The 24,569-nt window shown below is 45.8% G+C and overlaps 1 protein-coding gene across 2 annotated transcripts in view; it reads right to left on the bottom strand.

Moving 5' to 3' along the window:
- The window catches only part of LOC120995695 (E3 SUMO-protein ligase RanBP2-like), a 97,710-nt gene that overhangs the window by 43,602 nt on the left and 29,539 nt on the right, over positions 1-24,569 (bottom strand). For both annotated transcript variants that reach the window (XM_040425068.1, XM_040425069.1), the window contains exons 11-19: positions 19,101-19,276; positions 18,887-19,010; positions 16,090-16,251; positions 13,445-13,582; positions 13,151-13,294; positions 3,836-4,018; positions 3,596-3,679; positions 2,147-2,282; positions 859-953 (exon numbers count right to left, since the gene is read on the bottom strand). In XM_040425068.1, coding sequence (XP_040281002.1) covers positions 859-953; positions 2,147-2,282; positions 3,596-3,679; positions 3,836-4,018; positions 13,151-13,294; positions 13,445-13,582; positions 16,090-16,251; positions 18,887-19,010; positions 19,101-19,276 — 1,242 coding nt within the window. The remainder of the gene's footprint in view (positions 1-858; positions 954-2,146; positions 2,283-3,595; positions 3,680-3,835; positions 4,019-13,150; positions 13,295-13,444; positions 13,583-16,089; positions 16,252-18,886; positions 19,011-19,100; positions 19,277-24,569) is intronic.

Genomic DNA, 24,569 nt, shown 5'->3' with positions numbered 1-24,569 from the left:
TTCTAAAACACAGGTGTCAGGATAGCCAACAGATCCTTTTATGAGAGTCAGGCTTACAACCAGTAACATCTAGTGGGCTCACTACCAAACATACAGCACATTTACACAACATATAAAAAGGAGCCAATATAACAAACATGTAATGTCTGTAAAAAGATGCCGGATGGTACTAAAAAAACCAGTACATTAAAGGGAGTCTGTCACCACAATTTGCCCTTATCGACCACTTACATAGCACTGTAGCATAACTATAGATCAGTCAAATGGTACCTTTGTCTTTTTGTTTGAATGTTCACCAGGGGCAAAAACGGAGTTTTATTCATATGTAAATGAGGGCTCGCAAGTGCCCAGGGGCGGCGTTCAGGCTGTAAGTGCCCAGGCCGCTCGTCAGTCTTCTCACATAACCCCTCCCCAGTGTGTTGCTTGGCCCACCCTGTAAGCCTCTTACGTCATCCAGTGTACTGGCCGATATCCCGCCGGCGCATGCGCACTGTGATGACCATTGTGGGCAGCAGCATCATTCCATGCAGTGCGCATGCACGGGCGGGATATCGGCCAGTACTCTGGATGAAGCAAGAGGCTTGCAGGGCGGGCCAAGCAACAGGCTGGGGAGGGGTTATGTGAGAAGGAAGAGCAGCCTGGGCACTTACAGCACGAACGCCGCCCCTGGGCACTTACGAGCCCTCATTTACATATGAATAAAACTCAGTTTTTGCCCCTGGTGAACATCCAAACAAAAAGACAGTTACCATTTGACTGATCTATAGTTATGCTATAGTGCTATGTAAGTGGTCTATAAGGGCAAATTGTGGTGACAGACTCCCTTTAAGCAGGACTTTCTGTGGTGAATAACCATACCTTGGTTGGAGTAACATTTGCCACTGGTCTGAGAAGCTGTTGAGGGTTATAGGCCGGCGACTGAGCATAGTAACCAGGATGTGCTGTTGTAGAGACTAAAATGTAAAAATAAAATGTATATTATTTTATAGTAAATTTGTACTGTACAAGAGAAAACTTTTTGGTGCAGTCAGCCAACTAAAACAGTAGCTGGACATATAGGAGTTCATTAAACCCAACTCCACAAGAAATCATGTTCATATCAGGCAGATTTGCTGAAGAAATTTCTGGGACTGAAAATCCATCTGACTGGTGTGGTTTCTGTGGCACATGCATGGATTGCGGCAAGCTTTGTAGATTAATAGGACAATGCAGACATTTCTGCAACGTGTGAACATGCAGTCATGAAAATATGCTGTCCAATTTTAGACAGGTCAATTGGCCTAATATAGTAATACAATATATTGGAGAGATTCTTAGAAAGAGTAATCCCCATATGGACACAAAGTGCCCCTGTAAAAAAAAAAAAATAATAATAATATATAATTATATGTCGTAACCATATATTAAAGGATTGATTTGGTGTGGGTCGAGTGAGGAGACACCCATCTGGGGGAGAGGGACTGGAGGCAGACTGACTTCTGCAGCAAGGAGACAGCATTCTGTGTGAGCGCTTTCTCTTCGGTCTAGAGATTGTTGTGGGGTCTGAGCACTCGGGCCCACCAATTAAAACATTTGATATGTTGCTATGATTTTTCTGTAGTACTGGTACACCTTAAAACACTCATCAACAGTGCCAGTTTAATAACCCATAAGACGACTTTTCACATGCAATTAAATGAACATTTTTGGCCGTCAGCTGGTTTAAATGGAGCAGAAGAGATTCCATTACTAATATCATATTGTAATTATATTATTTTATGTAAAGTACAGCCAATTGAAAGAATACCAGACACAAATCTAAGATTAGTTTCACACCTAGGGTGTGAATTCCAGCAGGCTGTTCAGACAGAGAATAGCCTGCCGGAATTCTCTGGATTCAGCGCTGCTGGATGCCGATGGAATGCCCGGTATAATGGGGTCCTGCAGAAATCCATACACATTCTGGCAAACAATGCAGAGTATCGGCTGGACACAAACCACAACATGCTGCGGTTTGTGTCCAGATGATTCCCGGCATAGTCTGCTGAAATCAGCCTGATGGAATCCACACAGAAGGTGTGAAACTAGCTTTGTGTTTTACGGACAATTGAGGTGTACATCTTAGAAAGTTACATGAGATTTATAAAAAACAAACACAAAAACATACCTGTTAACTGATCATAACAACTCTGAGATAAATGGAACCCATCAGTAGCTGTATCAGCACCGAACCCTTCAGCTGCCCAATACTGGGATGATACATTGGTATTTGAACTATTCATTCTTAGCTCATGGACTTCTTTCTGTAAATGTAAAAGCAGACGCTTATAAGTTTCACTGATCAGGTGTAAACAGTATAGCTGAACAAATACTATAACATTGAACAAACGGTCGAATTTTTGGGCAGCATGTTGTAAACCTGGAGGCGCTGATCAGATTGATATATATTGTAGCAATGCAACAATTCCTGCTCTTTAAGGGCAGTGCGAGTGAGTAAGGGTACTTTCACAGTAGCATTTTTCTCTTCCGGCACTGAGTTCCGTCCTAGGGGCTCAATACCGGGAAAAAAAACTGATCAGTTTTATCCTAATGCATTCTGAATGGAGAGCAATCCGTTCAGTATGCATCAGGATGTCTTCAGTTGAGTCTACGGTTTTATCTACGGCTAAAAAAAAAAACTGAACACTTGCCTGAATGACGGATTTTTTTCCATAGGAATGTATTAGTTCCGGGGACGGCATTCAAAATACCGGATCCATCCTTCCGGTCTGCGCATGCAATCAGTTTGCATGCGTTTTGCCGAATCTGGCAGGCAGTTCCCCCCGTCCCCAGAGAAGCACATTACCTGACCTATAAGACTCCTTACACCTACAAGGAATAGTACTCCCCACCCTGAACTAGGCCTCTCACAGTTAAGACAGTTCTCTTTGCTCTGCATGGATGAGGGGCAATATTTTATCTGTTCAGCTCCTCCAGCTCTATAATGTGCTGAATGTGACAGACTCATTTTCATACAATGTGTGTGTGTTGACTAGAAAAAACTAAAGTGCACTAATCTTCCATGACAAACAGCAAGAACTTCTCTGGATGACTTGCATTTAAAGACACTATATAATTGGGTTCCCCAAGACATTACCACAGATGGTGTATCTTTAGGAAAAACCATCCATGTTTGACCATAAATGGTGCCCTTTACACAACTGCAATTCTACCACGTTGATGGCAATATTTGTACAAATGAAGCAAACAATTGTTCGGCCACATAATGGACTGACTAATCTGTGTATGGACAGCTTTAAAGGGGTTTTCCCATCTCAGACAATGGGGGCATATCGCTAGGATGTGGTGGGACCCGTAACTATATCAAGAATGGAGCAGGGAGCGCTGTGGCTGGAGGACACCAGATTTCCCGGGGTCCGTCCACCACCAAGCGCTAATCCCCGCCTCTCCCATAGAAATGAATGGAGGGCGGCTGCTCTCGCGCAGTGCGCTCTCCTTCACTTTCGGGGCTCTGTTCTCGATATAGGTGCGGGTCCCAGCGGTGGGATAAGGTGCTGCATTGTTCCAAGGCAGTGGCACTGTAACAGGAGGAGTATATTTCTCAGCAAACACCTACCTTCAAAGCTTCAACTTGTTGAACAAGTTTTTCAATAAGTGATTTTTGATCTTCGGCCCAGGGTGGTGGCGTTTTTGACAAAGACTGTAAGGCAAGCAATGACAATGGATAAAACAGGTACAGGAATTTCTCCACCTATACATTTTATGAAAACATTTCATATAAAGAAAGAATGCACCAAAACTTGGTAACAGTACTAGACTTTATGATCGATGATCACCATTGTATCAAAATTATTACCTTTTGTGCTTTGCTAGGAGACACTGAGAACTTTGAAGGAGATGGAGTAGAATGCTTTATGGCAGATGCAGACATGAATGCCTGTGTGTCTATGAAGTTTGGGCTACGAACGTCTTGAACTTCATCAAGATTTTTCTTCACTTCCTCCAGCATTTCTTCAACAGATTCAACAGGTACTGGGAGCTGAAAAACAAAAAAGTAAACATTTGCAGTGACTCCTGCAGTATCTAAATAAATCTTCCCTCGTGTATGTAGAAGAGGCACACTTTAGGCAACTAACAGTTTTGCCCGAGCTCTGCTCGGGATTTGAGAAAAGCACTTAAAAGGGGTTGTCCGGGATCAAACTTATTTTTTTTTTTAAAACATCTTACTCACCTTTAGTAGCCAAGTCTATGTTCCCAGGGTGGTTTAATGTATCTTTTACACTGGAGCATGGCTCCTACAGTCCTGAACAGATTGTTTACATATCTGTTCCTTCACTTCCTGCTGCACTGCAGGTCCCAGTGCAGGGCTGCATCTGCTGATTTCTCCTGTCTAACATCGTGTCCGTGCACCCGCCCCCTCATACAGTGCTCCAGACAAAAAAAAATAAAAAAAATTACCAGGAGCCATTGGCTCCTAAACTAAAAAATTTAGGAGCCAAATTACATTTTTTAGTCGCCAAATTTAACCACCTCAGCCCCCCTAGCTTAAACACCCTTAATGACCAGGCCACTTTTTACACTTCTAACCTACACTACTTTAACTGTTTATTGCTCGGTCATGCAACTTACCACCCAAATGAATTTTACCTCCTTTTCTTCTCACTAATAGAGCTTTCATTTGGTGGTATTTCATTGCTGCTGACATTTTTACTTTTTTTTGTTATTAATCGAAATTTAAACGATTTTTTTGCAAAAAAATGAAAATTTTCACTTTCAGTTGTAAAACTTTGCAAAAAAAAAACGACATCCATATATAAATTTTTCTCTAAATTTATTGTTCTACATATCTTTGATAAAAAAAAAAATTTGGGGTAAAAAAAAAAAAAAATTGGTCCAAAACTATGGTACAAAAATGTGAATTTCCGCTTTTTGAAGCAGCTCTGACTTTCTGAGCACCTGTCATGTTTCCTGAGGTTCTACAATGGCCAGACAGTACAAACACCCCACAAATGACCCCATTTCGGAAAGTAGACACCCTAAGGTATTCGCTGATGGGCATAGTGAGTTCATAGAACTTTTTATTTTTTGTCACAAGTTAGCAGAAAATGTTTCACTAAGGCTTCCACTAAGGCTACTTTCACACGAGCGTTCGGAGCGGATCCGTCTGATGTTTCATCAGACGGATCCGCTCCGATAATGCAGACGTTTGCATCCGTTCAGAACGGATCCGTCTGCATTATTACTTAGAAAATTTTCTAAGTCTGAAAGTAGCCTTAGCGGATCAGTTCAGACTTTACATTGAAAGTCAATGGGGAACGGATCCGCTTGAAGATTGAGCCATATGGTGTCATCTTCAAGCGGATCCGTCCCCATTGACTTCCATTATAAGTCTGGACGGATCGCTCGCCTCCGCACGGCCAGGCGGACACCCGAACGCTGCAAGCAGCGTTCAGGTGTCCGCTCACTGAGCGGAGGCTGAGCGCTGGCAGGCGGATGCATTCTCAGTGGATCCGCCTCCACCTAGAATGCATTGGGGCCGGACGGCTGCGTTCAGGACCGCTCGTGAGCCCCTTCAAACGGAGCTCACGAGCGGACACCTGAACGCAGGTGTGAAAGTAGCCTAACTTGTGACAAAAAATAAAAAAACTTCCATGAACTCACTATGCCCATCATGAAATACCTTGGGGTGTCTTCTTTCCAAAATGGGGTCACTTGTGGGGTAGTTATACTGCCCTGGCATTTTAGGGGCCCAAATGCGTGCGAAGTAGTTTGAAATAAAAATCTGTAAAAAATGGCCGGTGAAAACCGAAAGGTGCTCTTTGGAATGTGGGCCCCTTTGCCCACCTAGGCTGCAAAAAAGTGTCACACATGTGGTATTGCCTTACTCAGGAGAAGTTGGGCAATGTGTTTTGGGGTGTCATTTTACATATACCCATGCTGGGTGAGAGAAATATCTTGGCAAAAGACAACTTTTCCCATTTTTTTTACAAAGTTGGCATTTGAACAAGATATTTCTCTCACCCAGCATGGGTATATGTAAAATGACACCCCAAAACACATTGCCCAACTTCTCCTGAGTACGGCGATACCAGATGTGTGACACTTTTTTGCAGCCTAGGTGGGCAAAGGGGCCCACATTCCAAAGAGCACCTTTCGGATTTCACCGGCCATTTTTTACAGATTTTGATTTCAAACCACTTCTCACGCATTCGGGCCCCTAAAATGCCAGGGCAGTATAACTACCCCACAAGTGACCCCATTTTGGAAAGAAGACACCCCAAGGTATTTCGTGATGGGCATAGCGAGTTAATGGAAGCTTTTATTTTTTGTCACAAGTTAGTGGAATATGAGACTTTGTAAGAAAAAAATAAAAATAATTTTCCGCTAACTTGTGACAAAAAATAAAAAATTCTAGGAACTCGCCATGCCCCTCACGGAATACCTTGGGGTGTCTTTGCAAAATGGGGTCACTTGTGGGGTAGTTATACTGCCCTGGCATTCTAGGAGCCCTAATGTGTGGTAAGTAGGTAAATGACCTGTGAAATCCTAAAGGTGCTCTTTGGAATGTGGGCCCTTTTGCCCACCTAGGCTGCAAAAAAGTGTCACACATGTGGTATCGCCGTATTCAAGAGAAGTTGGGCAATGTGTTTTGGGGTGTCATTTTACATATACCCATGCTGGGTGAGAGAAATATCTCGGCAAAAGACAACTTTTCCCATTTCTTATACAAAGTTGGCATTTGACCAAGATATTTCTCTCACCCAGCATGGGTATATGTAAAATGACACCCCAAAACACATTGCCCAACTTCTCCTGAGTACGGCGATACCAGATGTGTGACACTTTTTTGCAGCCTAGATGCGCAAAGGGGCCCACATTCCTTTTATGAGCTCATTTTTATACATTTGGATCCCAGACTTCTTCTCACGCTTTAGGGCCCCTAAAATGCCAGGGCAGTATAAATACCCCACATGTGACCCCATTTTGGAAAGAAGACACCCCAAGGTATTCAATGAGGGGCATGGCGAGTTCATAGAATATTTTTTTTTTTGGCACAAGTTAGAGGAAATTTATTATTTTATTTTTTTTCTCACAAAGTCTCCCTTTCCGCTAACTTGGGACAAAAATGTCAATCTTTCATGGACTCAATATGCCCCTCACGGAATACCTTGGGAAGTCTTCTTTCCGAAATGGGGTCACATGTGGGGTATTTATACTGCCCTGGCATTCTAGGGGCCCTAAAGCGTGAAAAGAAGTCTGGAATATAAATGTCTAAAAATTTTTACGCATTTGGATTCCGTGAGGGGTATGGTGAGTTCATGTGAGATTTTATTTTTTGACACAAGTTAATGGAATATGAGACTTTGTAAGAAAAAAAATAAAAAATTCCGCTAACTTGGGCCAAAAAAAATGTCTGAATGGAGCCTTACAGGGGGGTGATCAATGACTGGGGGGGGTGATCAGGGAGTCTATATGGGGTGATCACCCCCGTCATTGATCACCCCCCTGTAAGGCTCCATTCAGATGTCCGTATGTTTTTTACGGATCCGATCCATGTATCAGTGGATCCGTAAAAATCATACGGACGTCTGAATGGAGCCTTACAAGGGGGTGATCAATGACAGGGGGGTGATCAGGGAGTCTATATGGGGTGATCTGGGGTGATCAGGGGTTAATAAGTGGTGTTTGGTGCTACATATTGCTGAGCTACCTGTGTCCTCTGGTGGTCGATCCAAACAAAAGGGACCACCAGAGGACCAGGTATATTAGACGCTGTTATCAAAACAGCGTCTAATATACCTGTTAGGGGTTAAAAAAATCACATCTCCAGCCTGCCAGCGAACGATCGCCGCTGGCAGGCTGGAGATCCACTCGCTTACCTTCCGATCCTGTGAACGTGCGCGCGCGTTCACAGGAAATCTCGCGTCTCGCGAGATGACGCATATATGCGTGACTGTGCGCAGGGCTGCCGCCTCCGGAACGCGATCCTGCGTTAGGCGGTTAAAATGCATATAATTAAAAAAAAAGGACTTTGAGAAGATGAGACGCAGGTCACAGTAGTGAGCCAGCACTACATATAGGAGAAAACAGCACCACATACCTCTCACATCCAGGGACATCTTCTGGGGGACAAGGTGACTAAAAATGGCGAATTGCGTGGTTTACAGTTTTTTTACGGCCTTCACCGAGCGGAAATATTTTTTAATATTTTAATAGTTTACACTTTTTGGGACGTGGCGATACGTAATATGTTTATTCTTTATTGTTTGTAAATTTTATATGTAAAACTGGGAAGGGGGCCATTTAAACTTTTAGTATTTGAGGTTTTTTAAACTTTTTATTTAATAACCGTTTCTTCCCTTAGGGACTAAAACCTGGATCTTTTCATCCCTTGTGCTATTCACCCTGATAGATCTCTATCAGGGTGAATAGGATCTCACACATCTCCCTGCTGCCCTGGGCTCTGTGCACACAGCAGCAGGGAGCTGAACATGGCAGCCAGGGCTTTAGTAGCGTCCTGGCTGCCATGGTAACGATCCGAGCCCCAGCAGTGTAATCTGCCACCAATGAAGGGGATGGGACCCTGTGGCCACCATATAACAATGGGGGGGGGGACGGGACTTGTGGCCAGTGATAATGGGGGAAGGGGGGGGGGTGGGGGGGTGGGGAGACGCACTGCACCACCAATGAATGTAATTAAAGAGGACCTTTCGTGGGTCCAAAGAATATAAACTTAGTAGCAGGCTGCATAGAGCGGCGCCCAGGGATCTAAGTGCACTTACTATTATTCCTGGGCGCCGCTCCGTCCGTCCACTGTGGCCCCCGGTATTTTCAACATTCAGAGCAAGGAGGAGGAGACGCCAGTGTCTCTCCGTCTCCATGACAGCAGCGCTGTCCAATCACAGCACAGAGTTCAGAGCCAGGGAGAAAAAAAACCTCCCTGGCTCTGAGCTGCGATTGGACAGCGCTGCTGTCAGGGAGAAGGAGAGACACTGGCGTCTCCTCCTCCTTGCTCTGAATGTTGAAAATACCGGGGGCCACAGCGGGCGAACGGAGCGGCGCCCAGGAATAATAGTAAGTGCACTTAGATCCCTGGGCGCCGCTCTATGCAGCCTGCTACTAAGTTCATATTCTTTGGACCCACGAAAGGTCCTCTTTAACTCCTTTATACAATTGTCTGCAGCGGTATCACAGACCTGGCACCCTGCCTCAATAACAGGGAATGCGATCTGTAGCACCTGAGGGGTTAATGGCCGCGTATCGCATGTCCTGTTATAGAGGCCGGGTGCCGGGTCTGTGATGCCGCTGCCTAAGTGCCTATACTTATGTTTTACATTCATTGGTGGCGCAGTGGCGACAGCTCCTCCCCTGCCATCTCCCCATTGGTGGTAGTGGCAGCCGCGTCACAGTGGAGAGGGAGGGACTCCTTCCTTCTCCACTGTGCTACTGAAGAGAACTTAGGCTGTGAGGGATTGCGGCGGTACAGTCTTGTCGCCATCTGCAAATTTTAAGGCGCACTGGCGACCGTTTTGGTCGCCATCTGGAGCCCTGTCATACATATTCATGTATCCTGCACAGCCTCCACTCCTCCTTTGATCCGCCCCACATACATATTCATCCTCCTGCCTCATATCCCTCCCCCATATGTACACCCATAAACTCCTCCTTGCTCTATCTCTGGCATCTGTCATGTGATCAGTGTTTGCAGAGCAACAATCGGACACAGTCACACTGTAAGGGGCACGCTCCCACATGCATACATAAACATATCTGACAGCATCACACTGTAAGGGAAACGCTCCCACATGTATCCATAAACATATCTGACAGCATCACACTGTAAGGGAAACGCTCCCACGTGCATACATAAACATACCGAACACAGTCACACTGTAAGGGCACGCACATATAAATATATATATATATATATATATATATATATATATATATATATATATATATATATATATATATATATATATATACACATATATATACACACACATACATACATGCTTCAAGGTAAGCCTTATATACTGACCTGGCAATCAGTTGAAACCAATGTATAACCACAGGAAAGTGAAATGCAGCCTCATTACATAAATAGGATTATCCGTTTATTGCAAATCAACAAAAAAAAAAAAAAAAAAGCAGACTGATTACACTATTATTACCTTTTCTTTCAACTGAGCCATTGTTTCATTATTTTTTTACACAATCAACATGCCATTGTCTAAATGCAATATATGCCATTAGCATGGCCATGTAATCCTGTGGTGCTCAGGTGAAAGGAATTCCTCCTTTCTAAAGCCTTCTGCCCCATTAGCAAGTAATTCAGGTGGGGGAGTTTTCTATGCTAACAAGCATAGTAATCCTCTTCCATTCATTGTAATGCTGAAGGCCCAGTGATGTCACCGACTGGGGGCAGGGCTTAGCGCGATGTCGGCCGGCCAAGTTACCGCCCCTTCAACCTCTCTGCATAATTATCTAGACTGCCAGTGACGTCACCGGGCTCACTGAGCAGAGGAAGAGGAGGCTTAGCTCGCCTGCCAGGGACCCGGTACATCACTAAAGATAAAAAAACAAACAAAAAAAAAACAAAAACAAAAAAAAAAACACTCACTTCCGGCCAAGAGTTGAAAGGAGGAAAACGTGTCTTCAGCAATATGTTATAAAAGGTACCACATGCATGTTTGTAATGTTTATGTTATTAGATTACTATTAGACAAATGTCCCCAATCCCGGACAACCCCTTTAAGAGTTCAGCCCGAGCAGAGCGAAAGGAGGGCTGCTTTAGCTACTCATCTCAGGAATTGGTAGCAGCTAGAAAAATGAGGGGATACATTAGGAGATATAGCTGTTTGAAAAAATAGTCGGGAGTGAAAGCAGTGAAACCAGTTTCTACTTATACCTCACGTTTTTTTTTTTTACCTTCCTCTGGATCAACTTACAGGATAACAAGCTGAACTGGATGGACAAATGTCTTTTTTCAGCCTAACAAACTATGTTACTTTCACTTTCAGATACATTCACTGCCAACCTGATTTCTAACAAATATCTTAAGATGTAGTGGAGATGATACTGTGATTCTGCCAGCTTTCAAACAAGACCAGGCCCATGTCTCTAGCTGCTACCAATCCTGAGATATGAGAAGCTAAAAGAGATCTCCCTCCTTCAGTCTGGAGGAGTGGGGGCAGTTGGGGAGCTGATAGCCCGCAGGAGGAAAGAAAAAAATATTATTTGTCAATTATCATACTTGTATTGATCTACAGAATAAAGTTATGTTACTTATACCACACAGTGAATGCTGTAAATAAAAGGTCACAAAATTATGTCTAAATTGCTAGTTTTTAAGAGTTATGACTTCTGGAACACAGCGGGGGAAGATGTTAATGGTCCTTAAAGCTACATTTAGTTATGTCACTAAGGACAGCAAACAGCATTTATTCTGTAGAGAAAGTTAATACAAGCCACTCACTAATGTACTGATTGATTGACCATACTGCTTCCTTCCCGGGCTTGATTCATTTTTCCATCACAATTTACGCTGCTAGTTTCCATTGTTATGACCACCCTGCAATCCAGCACTGGTGGCCGTACTTACACACTATAGAAAAAAAGTCTGGACTATACACACTCCCACGGTTCTGAACACCAGAGAGGCTGGTGCTTTTCCTATAGTGTGCAAGCACTGCAACTACTGTTGGTTGGCAAGGTGGTTGTAACCATGGATGGAAAAATGCATCCAGACAGCAAAGGAAGCAATATGGATAATAGCAATACATTAGTAAGTGGCTTGTATTAACTTTCTCTACATGATAAATGCCACTTGCTGAAGTGAGGCAACCCCTTTAAAAAAGCAATTGTGTCCCCTAAGTTGTGTGCCAACAATATTTAGTTCAGACACATGAAAGACATTTTTGAGAGGGGTTTTCCAATATTATTGGGTTAAAAGGGTTGTGTCAACAGGCATCTGATCATCATGGGTTAGACTGCAGTGAACCCCAATGATCACAAGAATGGGGGTTCCTGTGCGCCCATATAAATGGAAAGGTATGTTGAGCATGCATGCTGCTGTTTCTTCATTCATTTTCTAAAGGACTGCCGAATGTAGTAGAGCAGTCGACTATTCCCAGCAGTCCCATAGAGAATGAATGGAATGGCAGCATGCATGTTATACCTGCTCAACCCCCTTTCACACAGTTGATATGCTGCAGATTTTGCAGGTGAGTCAATCAATTTCCGCTAACTTGTGCCAAAAAAATGTCTGAATGGAGCCTTACAGGGGGGTGATCACCACCCTGTCATTGATCACCCCCCTGTAAGGCTCCATTCAGACGTCCGTATGTGTTTTGCGGATCCGCGGTGTCAGTGTTTTGCAGATCCACGGATCCGCAAAACACATGCGGACGTCTGAATGGAGCCTTACAGGGGGGTGATCAGGGAGTCTATATGGGGTGATCAGGGGTTAATAAGTGACGGGGTGGGGGGGGGGGGGGGGGTGTAGTGTAATGTGGTGCTACTTATTATAGAGCTGCCTGTGTCCTCTGGTGGTCGATCCAAGCAAAAGGGACCACCAGAGGACCAGGTAGCAGGTATATTAGACGCTGTTATCAAAACAGCATCTAATATACCTGTTAGGGGTTTTAAAAAAATAAATAAAAAAAAAAATCGCATCTACAGCCTGCCAGCGAACGATCGCCGCTGGCAGGCTGTAGATCCACTTGCTTACCTGCAGTTCCTGTGTGCACGCGCGTTCACAGGAAATCTCGCGTCTCGCGAGATGACGCGTAGATGCGCCTGCCCTTACAGTGTGACTGCGGTTAAAGGGGTTGCCCAGAGAGTATAGTTTTCTCATTCTTTTTTAAAGGCTCAGAATGGTCTAAAAAAATTAAATAAAGTAATACTCATCTCACCAATCTCCTGCAACTCCTGTTCCAAAACTTCCTGGGGGTTGCCAAAGCATCAGAACGGTAGTAACAGGGATCAATGAAGTAAGTATTATAAAATAAAATATTGTGCTGTGAGAAGCATCTGATCTGTGTACATAGAAGCTACATGGTATGGCTGCAGGACATGTTCTAGGCTAAAGATCCACAACTTCATGATGCCAGGATCGAACGTAAATCAAGAAGACAACATTAGACAGACGCTAAAGATATGGGATTACCTTTTGAGTCAATGAAGGCTCTGTGGAAACGTCAGCAAGAATCTTAACCAGATATGATTTACACTTCTGCATGCAGTTTATATACTCTTGCTCTTCTGAGGGTGGAACCTCATTCTCCATATCCTCTCCTTTTTGCTTGTAAACCTGTAAATGTAACAAGAAAAGCAATCACACATACTAAATCACTGTACAAAATGAATTTCTACAACTTTTATAGGCTGGTTCAGACAACACCCTACAGAAAAATAGCAATTTGTCAAACAATGAAAAACCAAAAGCTGAGAGAATATATACCAAAGCAAGGTTCCAATAGGAATCTACACTCTTGATGGCTTCCAGGGTTAGCACAGCATCATCCAATTTTCCTTCAATAAGATCGATTTTTGCAAATGCAATGCCAGCTTCATCTTCTAAATCTCGAACCTCAGACAGCTGTAAAACAAAATGGAATGAAGAATTATACCTTATCCACCTTACTGAAAAGTGCCAGTTGTCTGAAACCTGCCCACACTCTGCTGGATTAACAGCAAAACTCCTTGGGGCGCTATTACATGTGCATTAGCATCTGCAGGTGCCACTTTATCACAACAGGATTTTAGATCACGAGTGTGAGCTCTGAGACCCCCAAAGATCCCTAGAACAGGAGAGAATCGCACACACGGAGTCCTCTCTCCTCGCTGCGCAAGATAGAAGTCTATTTGTCTGTCTCAATTCCATCTTCAGCAGCGAAGAGAGTGTGCTTCTCTCTCCTTGTTCTGTTGATTATGGGGTGGGGGTGTCTCAGACTTCAGACCCCCACACATCTGTAGTGTATTACGGATCCACAAATTGCAGATCCGCAATACACCCGGCCGGCACCCCCTATAGAACTGCCTATTCTTGTCTGCAATTGCAGACAAGAATAGGACATGTTCTATTTTTTTGCAGATCCGCGGCCCGGAAGTTCGGGGCCGTGCTCCGGAAATGCGGAGAGCACATAGTGTGCTCTCCGCATCCATTCCTGCCCCATTGAGAATATATGGGTCCACACCCGTTCCGGATATTGCGGAACGGATGCTGACCCATTTGCGGACGTGTGAATGGACCCCTAAATGTGCCGCCTGTCGTTCTTGCAGGCATAAAAATGATCATTTCTGGGCAGCAGATTGTGCTGCCTAGAAATAATGTAGCTGTCCGAGGAGGAGGGATCGCAATAGCCATCCCTGGTCCTCATACTGTGAATAAGATCGCTGCATGTAAATTTAGAGCTTCACCTACACTCAGCGAGCAGCAGACTGTCAGGAAAGAATGCTTCCTTCCCGAATATTGGCTTTAGAGCGGCTGGACCCACCTTTTGTCAGGTAAATGGGGGTCTATACTAGGATGTTTTTTTCGATACCAAAATTTTGATTTGGTTTCGATACAATAAAAAAGTATTGCGATACCATTAGATACCACGCGGAAAAAATAAAAAAAACACACCAAAAAAAGCCGCATGCATTCCGCATTTTATGGAACGTCCGGCCCATAATAGAACAGCCTGATCGTATTTTTGGAGGGACAAGGTGACAAAAAATTTTTTCTCTGTTATAGCGTTCACCGCATAGGACTTTTTTAAAAATGTTTTAATAGTTTGGACGTGGCGATATGGGATATGTTTATTTATTGTTTATATATTATATGTAAAATTGGGAAAGGGGGTCATTTACACCTTTATATTTTGGTGTGTTTTTTTTAAACTTTTTATTTAATAACCATTTCACCCCTTAGGGGCTAGAACCTGTGATCTTTTAATCCCTTTCCTATTCACCCTGATAGAGCTCTATTAGGGTGAATAGGATCTTACACTCTCCCTGCTGCTCTATGCATAGTGCACACAGCAGCAGGGATGTTACCATGGCAGCCAGGGCTTCAGTAGCATCCTGGCTGCCATGGTAACCGATCAGAGCCCCAGGATTAGGGAGCATTCACACAACCGTGTTTTTCTTCCGTGTCCGTTCTGCAATTTTTGCGGACAATGCACGGACCCATTCAAAATTGTGGAATGCCTTTTATTGTCATCCGTGTGCTGTCCGTTCCGTGTGTCCGCTCCTTTTATTTTAGAACATGTCCTATACTTGGCCGCAAATTGCGGTCCGTGGCCCCATAGAAAGTCATTTGGTCCGTAAAAAACGGATAGCACACGGAAATGCATCCGTATGTCATCCTAGAAAACATTCTAGGAAACGCCATTTGAGTTTTTTGCGGACTGTGAAAAACGGATGACACACTGAAGCACCACGTCCGTATTATACGGACTTATGGAACGGAAGGATAACTGAAGACATACGGATCCGTGATTTGCGGACCGCAAAACCAACACGGTCGTGTGAATGCTCCCTTACACTGCTGGGAATCCAATCAGAAGCTGCCACTGCCACCAATGAGGAGGAGGTGACCCTGTAGCCACTGCCACCAATGATTTTAATACTGGGGGCTTGAGGGGAGGGGGCGCACTGTGCCACCAATGATAACATTTAATACAGGAGGTGGGTGCGGCACCTGAGGAGTTAACTGCTGCTGATTGCAGCTCCCCGCCAGCACCCGCCTCCTGGATTTGTGTTAAAGTTTTACTTTCATTGGTGGCAGCGGCACAGGGGGGAGGGAGAGACTGCTTTCTTCTCCCCTGTGCTGCTGAGGAGAACACGGAGCGCGCTGAGAGCAAATCCCGGTATCGAGGTCGATACCAGACAAAAGTATCGATTGGGTATCGAAAATTTGATACACGAAAAAACCCTAGTCTATACATAAGACTGGAAAATGACATTGTGATATAAAACTATGCAATATGAATGACATTTATTGAAAAATATTTAACATTTTGTAGAAAGTCAAAGATAAGAAAAACCATCCCCAATACTGAAACAAATTAACCCAAATATATAGCAAAGATGACTAGAATATCATAATCCAGTCAATACCTTAATATCTTTGCTGTGGAAATGTTTAAACAGTGGGTCAACAGGCTCAGGAATGCTCTTCTTCTGCTTGACCAGGTCCAGCAGAGGCAATACTTTCTTCCAATAGTGAATGCAGCGGAACATGTAATCCCTTTGGTCATAAAACGAATTCAAATTACTACCCTGCAGAGATAGGAATGTGGTAGGGAAAAATGCATCATAAAGTAGCAATATGGTTAATTATTCCCTGAGCTCAGCATAGGACACAATATAAAGAGATAACTAGAGATTAAGCAACAGATAGAAGGGGCTACCCCATATCAATGGAGCTGTCTCATGCCAAATCTACATCTACTGAAGGAGACCGCCACATTTACACACAGAGATCATCTCCACAGTATGGGGAGGAGCGATCACTAATGCCACCGCTTGTCCTCATACAGCTGCATTGTTTCTGGGCAGCAGATCGCTGTTTAGGGTACTTTCACACTTGCGGCAGTGTGATCCGGCAGGGCAGTTCCGTCGTCGGAACTGCCCGCCGGATCCGCCGATCTGCCGCTGACTGAAAGCATTTGTGAGACGGATCCGGGTGCGGATCCGTCTCACAAATGCATTGCAAGGACGGATCCGTCTCTCCGCTTGTCATGCGGACCGACGGATCCGTCTTGTACATTTTTACCGATCTGCGCATGCGCATGCCGGAGCGACGGATCCGGCATTCCGGTATTCTGAATGCCGGATCCGGCGCTAATTCATTCCTATGGGAAAAAATGCCGGATCCGGCGTTCAGGCAAGTCTTCAGTTTTTTTTGCCGGAGAGAAAAACGTAGCATGCTGCGGTTTTCTCTTTTGCCTGATCAGTCAAAACGACTGAACTGAAGACATCCTGATGCAAACTGAACGGATTACTCTCCATTCAGAATGCTTGGGGATAAAACTGATCAGTTCTTTTCCAGTATAGAGCCCCTGTGACGGAACTCTATGCCGGAAAAGAACAACGCAAGTGTGAAAGTAGCCTTAGGGCTCTTTCACACCTGCGTTGTTGTCTTCCGGCATAGAGTTCCGTCGTCGGGGCTCTATGCCGGAAGAATCCTGATCAGGATTATCCTAATGCATTCTGAATGGAGAGAAATCCGTTCAGGATGCATCAGGATGTCTTCAGTTCCGGAACGGAACGTTTTTTGGCCGGAGAAAATACCGCAGCATGCTGCGCTTTTTGCTCCGGCCAAAAATCCGGAACACTTGCCGCAAGGCCGGATCCGGAATTAATGCCCATTGAAAGGCATTGATCCGGATCCGGCCTTAAGCTAAACGTCGTTTCGGCGCATTGCCGCATCCGACATTTAGCTTTTTCAGAGTGGTTACCATGGCTGCCGGGACGCTAAAGTCCTGGCAGCCATGGTAAAGTGTAGTGGGGAGCGGGGAGCAGTGTACTTACCGTCCGTGCGGCTCCCCGGGCGCTCCAGAGTGACGTCAGGGCGCCCCAAGCGCATGGATCATGTGATCACATGGATCACGTCATCCATGCGCATGGGGCGCTCTGACGTCATTCTGGAGCGCCCGGGGAGCCGAACGGACTGTAAGTATACCGCTCCCCCGCTCCCCACTACTACTATGGCAACCAGGACTTTAATAGCGTCCTGGGTGCCATAGTAACACTGAACGCATTTGGAAGACGGTTCCGTCTTCAAATGCTTTCAGTACACTTGCGTTTTTCCGGATCCGGAGTGTAATTCCGGCAAGTGGAGTACACGCCGGATCCGGACAACGCAAGTGTGAAAGAGGCCTTAGACCACTCAGTCTGCTGTCCAGAAACAATTTAGGTGCCTGAACTGGCATGATCATCCAATGAACTAGCTCGTTCATCAGCAGCACCTTTAGACAGGCAGATAGTCGCAGGAATGTTAGTTACCAATAATCTGCATGTCTAAATCCACCTTTAGACACAAGACAAAGTCATTGCTAGGCTAGGGGGAAAGGGACACACAAAGGATTGGACTAAAAGCCCATTTACATGGCCAGATGAGCAGACCTTTATCGGTTAAGGCTGGGTTCACATGACACGTTGTCTAATATTCCCACTAGAAATTTATGAATAAAAGGTATACCTGGGTGTGCCTGCACAGTCTGATCTAATAAGTGCTGACAATATCAGACTGTGCAGGGACATTTAGACACAAACTTTGATTAAGAATGGGGGAACAGCATTAAGGGGTAGAGCTATCAAACCAGTGCAATATAGAACTGGCTTAGTTGCCCTTAGCAACCAGATTTCACCTCTCATTTCGCAAAGGAGCTGTGAAAAATGAAAAGGGAAATCTGAAAACTAAGCCAGTTTTCCATTACACCAGTTTTGATAAATCTCCCCCTAAGTTTCACGCAGCATAGTCAAAGCTATGGCTTAAGGGGAGCAGGGCTCAAACCTTCTCGTCACAAGATCCACGAAGAAGCCGCAGCACTTGAAACGCAGACAAATAACGAACAGCAACGTTTTGGTCCACCTTGAGAATGGTTCCACAAAGGGACGGAAACATTGTTGTTCACTGGGTGAATAAATCACTGGATTTTTCTTTGAGTTCAGAGCGCTGCATCTTCTTTGCAGATCCTAAGTGATGAGGAAATGATGCTCCAGAGCAGTCATATGGGGAATGCAGTTTCTAATACAGACAAGTCAGGAGAGGCGACAGCTCCCCTTTAATTCGCACTTTAGGTCAAAACACCAGGAAGGAACAAACCCCATGTGGCCCCTAAAAGTGCGCATTACACTCCAGAATAGGTACCTAACATCGTAGAGTTTGTTGATACATATGTACACTTACTGTAGTGCTAAGACTTCTTGCCCAATGTATGAGAAGTGCAGGTGGCAGGCCGTGTTTTTCCAAGGCTCGCAGAGTGTTAAATTCATGCTGTATCACAAGACGAAGTTTTGAGGCAGTACCAGGCCTAAAATTTTAATTACAGCAAAGTTTGTTCTATGAGTTTTCAAAATTCTAGACCAACAAAAGTTATAATAAATGTATGACTACAACTTACTGAGCCATCTTATGAGTAAGGCTATAGACTGCATCCCACCAAGATCGCTGCTTGTCCGTATATAGCTGCTTGCAGATTGGCAATGGTAGGCAAGGAGGCCAGTGTCGGCTGTTCAATGTATTATAATTACCTTGAAGCTGAAGATGACTAGTGTATACAACTGCCAATAGAAATACCTTCAATGGAAAAGGAAAACACTCATTCAATTATAAGGAACCATGCAAGAAAAAAAAAGAAGAATTAACCAAACAATTCATGGTTGCTCACTATACGAAATCAAATTATGCTAGCTGCTGAGAACAAGGACAAACAGGGATCCAAAAACCTCTTCTGTAAAGAAAGCAGAAATTAGGATGGCACCGACGAGAACCCTCAACCACTATAAAAGGTTTTTCCCCAAAAAATTATTTTTTCTTTTTTAAACTCAATTCCATTTGGGTAAATTCAGGGTACACCAGCTATTAAACAGTAAAATACATTAAAGGGGCTGTCTCACTTCAGCAAGGCACTTAGTAATGTATTGTTATTCTCCATATTGCTTCCACACTGCTCGTTTCCATGGTTACAACCACCCTGCAATCCATCAGTGGTGGCCGTGCTTGAACACTAAATGGCAATGATGGCGAACCTTTTACAGACCGAGTGCCCAAACTGCAACCCAAAACCCACTTATTTATGGCAAAGTGCCAACACGGCAATTTACCCTGAATACTACAGGCCAATATAGTATATCTTCCATGTACTCTATCATTTAGCTATTATAGCCTGCCTACATTCAGTGCGCTGCCTGTGCTGTTCATAGTGTACCCTGCACTGATGAATGGCAGGAAAAGTCTAAGGCATATTGGTACAGCATAGACTTTCCAGGGCGTGGGTACCACAGGAAGGGCTCAGAGTGCCGCCACTGGCACCCGTGCCATAGGTTCGCCCCCACTGCTATAGGAAAAAGCGTCAGCCTCTCTGGTGGCTGGGAATATGGGAGGCTAGTGTTTTGTCCTATAGTGTGCAAGCACGGCCACCAAGGCTGGAGTGCAGGGTGGTCATAACCATGGAAACGAGCAGTGCATAATGTGATGGAAAAATGAATCAAGCCGACAAATCCCATCCATGCAGAAATGTTTAGCAGTGAAATTAAATCTACATAACTTGACACCCGATCCGATTTTAAAACCACAGCATGTCAATTTATACAGCAGATTTCTATCCCAAAGCGTGAAATCTGAGGCAAATCCAAAGCATTTATGCACCGAAATTCACATGATTTGTATTTCGGTCAGACATGTAGAGGATTTTCTAAAAATTGTCAGCAGTTTTTGTGATACATGCGGTTAGAAATCAGTCTGCTGCAGACTCCCTCCTGAGTTCCATCAGCTGATGACTTATTATAGCTAAACTCTTATCAAAAAGATAAGAATATGGCTTCCAAGAGTGTTTATGAAGTCAGTTCAGGCTTCACACAAGCGGTCAGCTGAAGGAACTCAGGAACAGTGATGGTCAGTTCGCAGTGTTCGCCATCGAACACATGCGGGCTGCCATCTTTAGTAAGGTAGACTCACCCGTCCGGCAATGCACAGGTAAGCCTTTACCTGTGCCGGTCTGAAAACAAATGCAGTCAGAAGGAGCAGGCAGTTCTAAGAACAGCCCGATGAAGGCCCCCGGCGGCTGTTCTCAGAACTGCCTGCTCCCGATGACTACATTTGATTTCAGACCGGATCTCCCGGCACAGGCAAGGGCTTACCTGTGCATCGCCGGACGGGTGAGTCTACCTTACTAAAGATGGCAGACCGCATGTGTTCGCTGGGGAACACTGCAAACTGACCATCACTGCTCAGGAACTGCAAACAGACTGATTTTTAACTGAATAACAAAAACGAGATTTTTGTATAACTTACCAGTAAAATCTCTTTCTCGCTCTTTCCTTGGGGGACACAGAAGACCTTGGGTATAGCTCATCTCCATAGGAGGCGTGACACTAAGTGAAGACTGTTAAGCCCCTCCTCCACAGCTATACCCTCAGCCTGGAGAGAGAGACTGCCAGTTGCGTGTCCAAGCAGTGAGAAAAGGCAAAGTCCAACAAGGAACCAACAAGCCAACTACCCAACGGGTAACACAAACTCGGAAACCGTGTAGAGAAAAACAATGAATGGGTGGGTGCTGTGTCCCCCAAGGAAAGAGCGAGAAAGAGATTTTACTGGTAAGTTATAAAAAAATCTCGTTTTCTCGCCCAGTTTCCTTGGGGGACACAGAAGACCTTGGGACGTTCAAAAGCAGTCCAAAAGGGGAGGGACCACAGCTCCAAGGCGAAGCACCCGAAGGCATCAAGGAATCTCCGCCTGCAGACCCAGGCGGACCAAGGCAGCATACGCCGAAGCCAGAGTATGCACCCCGTAGAACTCTGTAAAGCGTGCACGGAAGACCTGTGGCCGCCCTGCTCAAATGCATGGCCGAAGCCCAATGTCTCCGGCCCAGGAGGCACCGATCGCTCTGGTGAAATGAACGGCGACAGCAAAGGCAGAATTCTGCCCTCGGTGCGGTAACCTCAGCAATAGCCAATCTGATAAGGCGGAGGAAAACCACCCTGGAGTCCGTCAACTCTAAGTGCGGACCTCCAGGAAACCCAAGAGACCAAACGTCGACAAGAGTCGGAGATCTCCAAGTAAAACCGGCAAGGCCCAAACAACGTCCAAAATCGGTGAAGTGTTGAAGCGAAAGGCAAACACCACCTTCAGAAGGAAGGAACGGGATGTAGAACAGCCCTGCCCTGGGAAAAGACATAAGGCTCAGAACAAAAAGGGGCCATTCAGGCACCAGTCAGAGACACGACTGATACGGAAACACAACCGTACAGGACAGACGGGGTAGAGAGAACTTCTGTAACAGCTCCAAGGACAAGATTGGAGCACCGAGAGCTCAGTATGAAGTTCCCAGGGCGATACCGAAGGACAGTACAGAGGAACCAAAGAGCCATTTCGAGTAAGAAGGTCTTGACAGGCCCAGAGGGCCGGGGAACGCTGGAAGAGGAAGAACAGCGCTGACACTTGACACCTCAAGTAAAGGAATTCCAGTCCCAGGTCCAGGCCGGACTGGAAAAAAAGACAGAACCATGGGGAGAGAAAAGGTCAGAGTGGGGAATGCACAGCTTCCCACAGAACCCCAGACAAAAGAACCATAAGTCTTACGACAGATCCTGGACGAAATACAGCCAGGAGCGGACAGTAGCAAACCCGCTGGAGTCGCCTGGCAAGCGGGCGAAAAAAACCAATGTGATCAGGCGCAGACCAGTAACACGGGCAGAAGTCGACAAAACTGGTCCCGTCGGCCCCCGGGCAACGTTGTCCCGTATCCACCCTAGCGGGGGAGTAGAAGGACAGACTGAAAGGAACCAAAGGGCCCGCCCAGCATCCGCCAGATGCCAGGACAAGACAGGCTAAAGTCCATGCTGATGTAGCCATGTTCTACAGTCCCGGTGTGGGATTTCAAAGGACAATCTGGACCGAAAGGTAGTCCCCCCAAGTTACCGAGAAGGTAAGTCTACAGCAGGACCATTGACTTAGAATGGACCACGCAATCTGCACTCAGCGGGAGGACATAACGCGGTAGACTCGGTAAATAGGCACAGCTAATACAGCCAGTGTGGACAAGGGAGACAGTACGAGGCCAAAAGGAACACCGGAACCATCCACATGAACAACCATGCTCTCCCCAGAGGGGAGGACAGTGAAGGAACAGCCTCTGAAGTCTGGCGGGACAGAAGCCACATCGGAGTGATCTGTACCGAGCGGGAGCCAAACAGAGCCGGCGAGATAAGGTAGTCGAGACAGAGGCCGGCATAACACCCTCCAATCGAAAGGAGGAGTGGGCAACAGGGAAGCCATAGGACAGCCCAAAAGCAGAACCCTGCTACACTGTGAGATGCCCGGTTCACCGCCTCGCAGAAGGCGAATACCCTGAGAACCCAAGGTGGAGGTCCTCCGGACCTGGGTAATCGAGCACCCAAGAGAATTTGGGTGACTTTCCCCGAGAAAAGCGGCCCGCACCTGGTAGCAGATCAGACTGAAGCGTAGAGGCGCCAAGAGGAAGGACTCATACCACACTACATCCGAAGAGGAGGAAATTGCAGCAGGCAAGGGAACCGCAGTCCTGCCAGAGCCAACGAAGAATTCGAGGGGCGCTCCAGACAACAGCACTCCCGACCATGTGACCACTAACGCAGGGAAGCAATACCGCGGAAGGACGAATGGGCACGCATCTAGGAACCACGAACACTCCCTGGAATAAAGGGCCAACTAAATGAATGAGTACCACCCAGCTCCGTGCAGCAGAGAGCAAGTAGAGCCCGTCCGGGTCAGGTGGACAGAATGAACTCCTTAGAGACGAGTGCAAGGCTTGCGGCCAGCATCGTATCCCAAGAAAACAAAAGTATGCCGCAGGAAGCAGGTGAGGCATACGTACGAGCAGCCCGTAAGCAGTGAGAAGGCCAACCCACCTACAGGAGGAGAAGGCATAAACGGCCCAAACAACGCACAAGAACGTTCGCTCACTGCAAAAAGGTTAATTCAGCGAAAAAGGGGGCTCGCCACAGAGTGCCACAGCATGTACGGAATTGCAAAGTGCAACCTGAAAGGGAGTTATGCACAAGCCTAGTATAGCATGCGATGGAACGCAAGCAGTCCGCCCCGAAAGGGGGGAAATTGTATCTGGCAAACTGCAGTCTGCAAGAGTGCAAAGGCCGGTCCCAAAAGGGAGTGATGCCTAAGGCCGTACCTACTTCAGAGAAGCAGGACATACCCTATAATCCAGCAGGAGGTCCACCTAGTGAAAGGGGAACATGCACAGGGTTATCCTAGCATTAAGTGAGTGTGCAATAATACACCCAACACTGATTTAGCGAGAGTGCTACTACTCTGCCAATGAAGGGGGACATGTACAAGTCCAGTACAGCCATACAAGGACAGCCGTGAATCTCATGAGCGTGCCAAATTCTGCCCATGGAACAAGGGGTGGTCACGCACAAGTCCAGCACCATATCCAATGGGAGTGCAAGCGTTCCACCCATGTTAGAGGGCCATGCTCATGGCCAGCAAGGTATCCGGTGAGAGTGTAGCATGCCGCCCAGAAAAAAGGGGGGGTAATGCACATGGCCAGCATCTCATCCAGGGAGAGTGCGTGCACCCGCCATGTATGGAAGTCATACACATGGCCAGCAACGTACTGGTGAGAGACAAACACAGTCAGTGAGAATGTGTGTATGTCACCTGAGGAAGGAAGGCATGCCCATGGCAGGCAGAGAATCCAGCGAGAGTACGTACACCGCCCACGGAAGAGGGGTCATGCATATGGCTGACAGCGGATCCTGCGAGAGTGCAAGCACCCCGCCATGTATGGGGTACTTACACATGGCCAGCAACGTACCTGCGAGAAAACAACCACAGACAGAGGGATGTATTTATGCTGCCTGAATCATGCCTA

The sequence above is a fragment of the Bufo bufo genome, chromosome 3, assembly GCF_905171765.1.
Source record: "Bufo bufo chromosome 3, aBufBuf1.1, whole genome shotgun sequence".
NCBI classification, from domain to species: domain Eukaryota; kingdom Metazoa; phylum Chordata; class Amphibia; order Anura; family Bufonidae; genus Bufo; species Bufo bufo.
The sequence above is the reverse complement of the archived record's forward strand: the minus strand, read 5'-3'. Positions and strand labels throughout refer to the sequence as shown.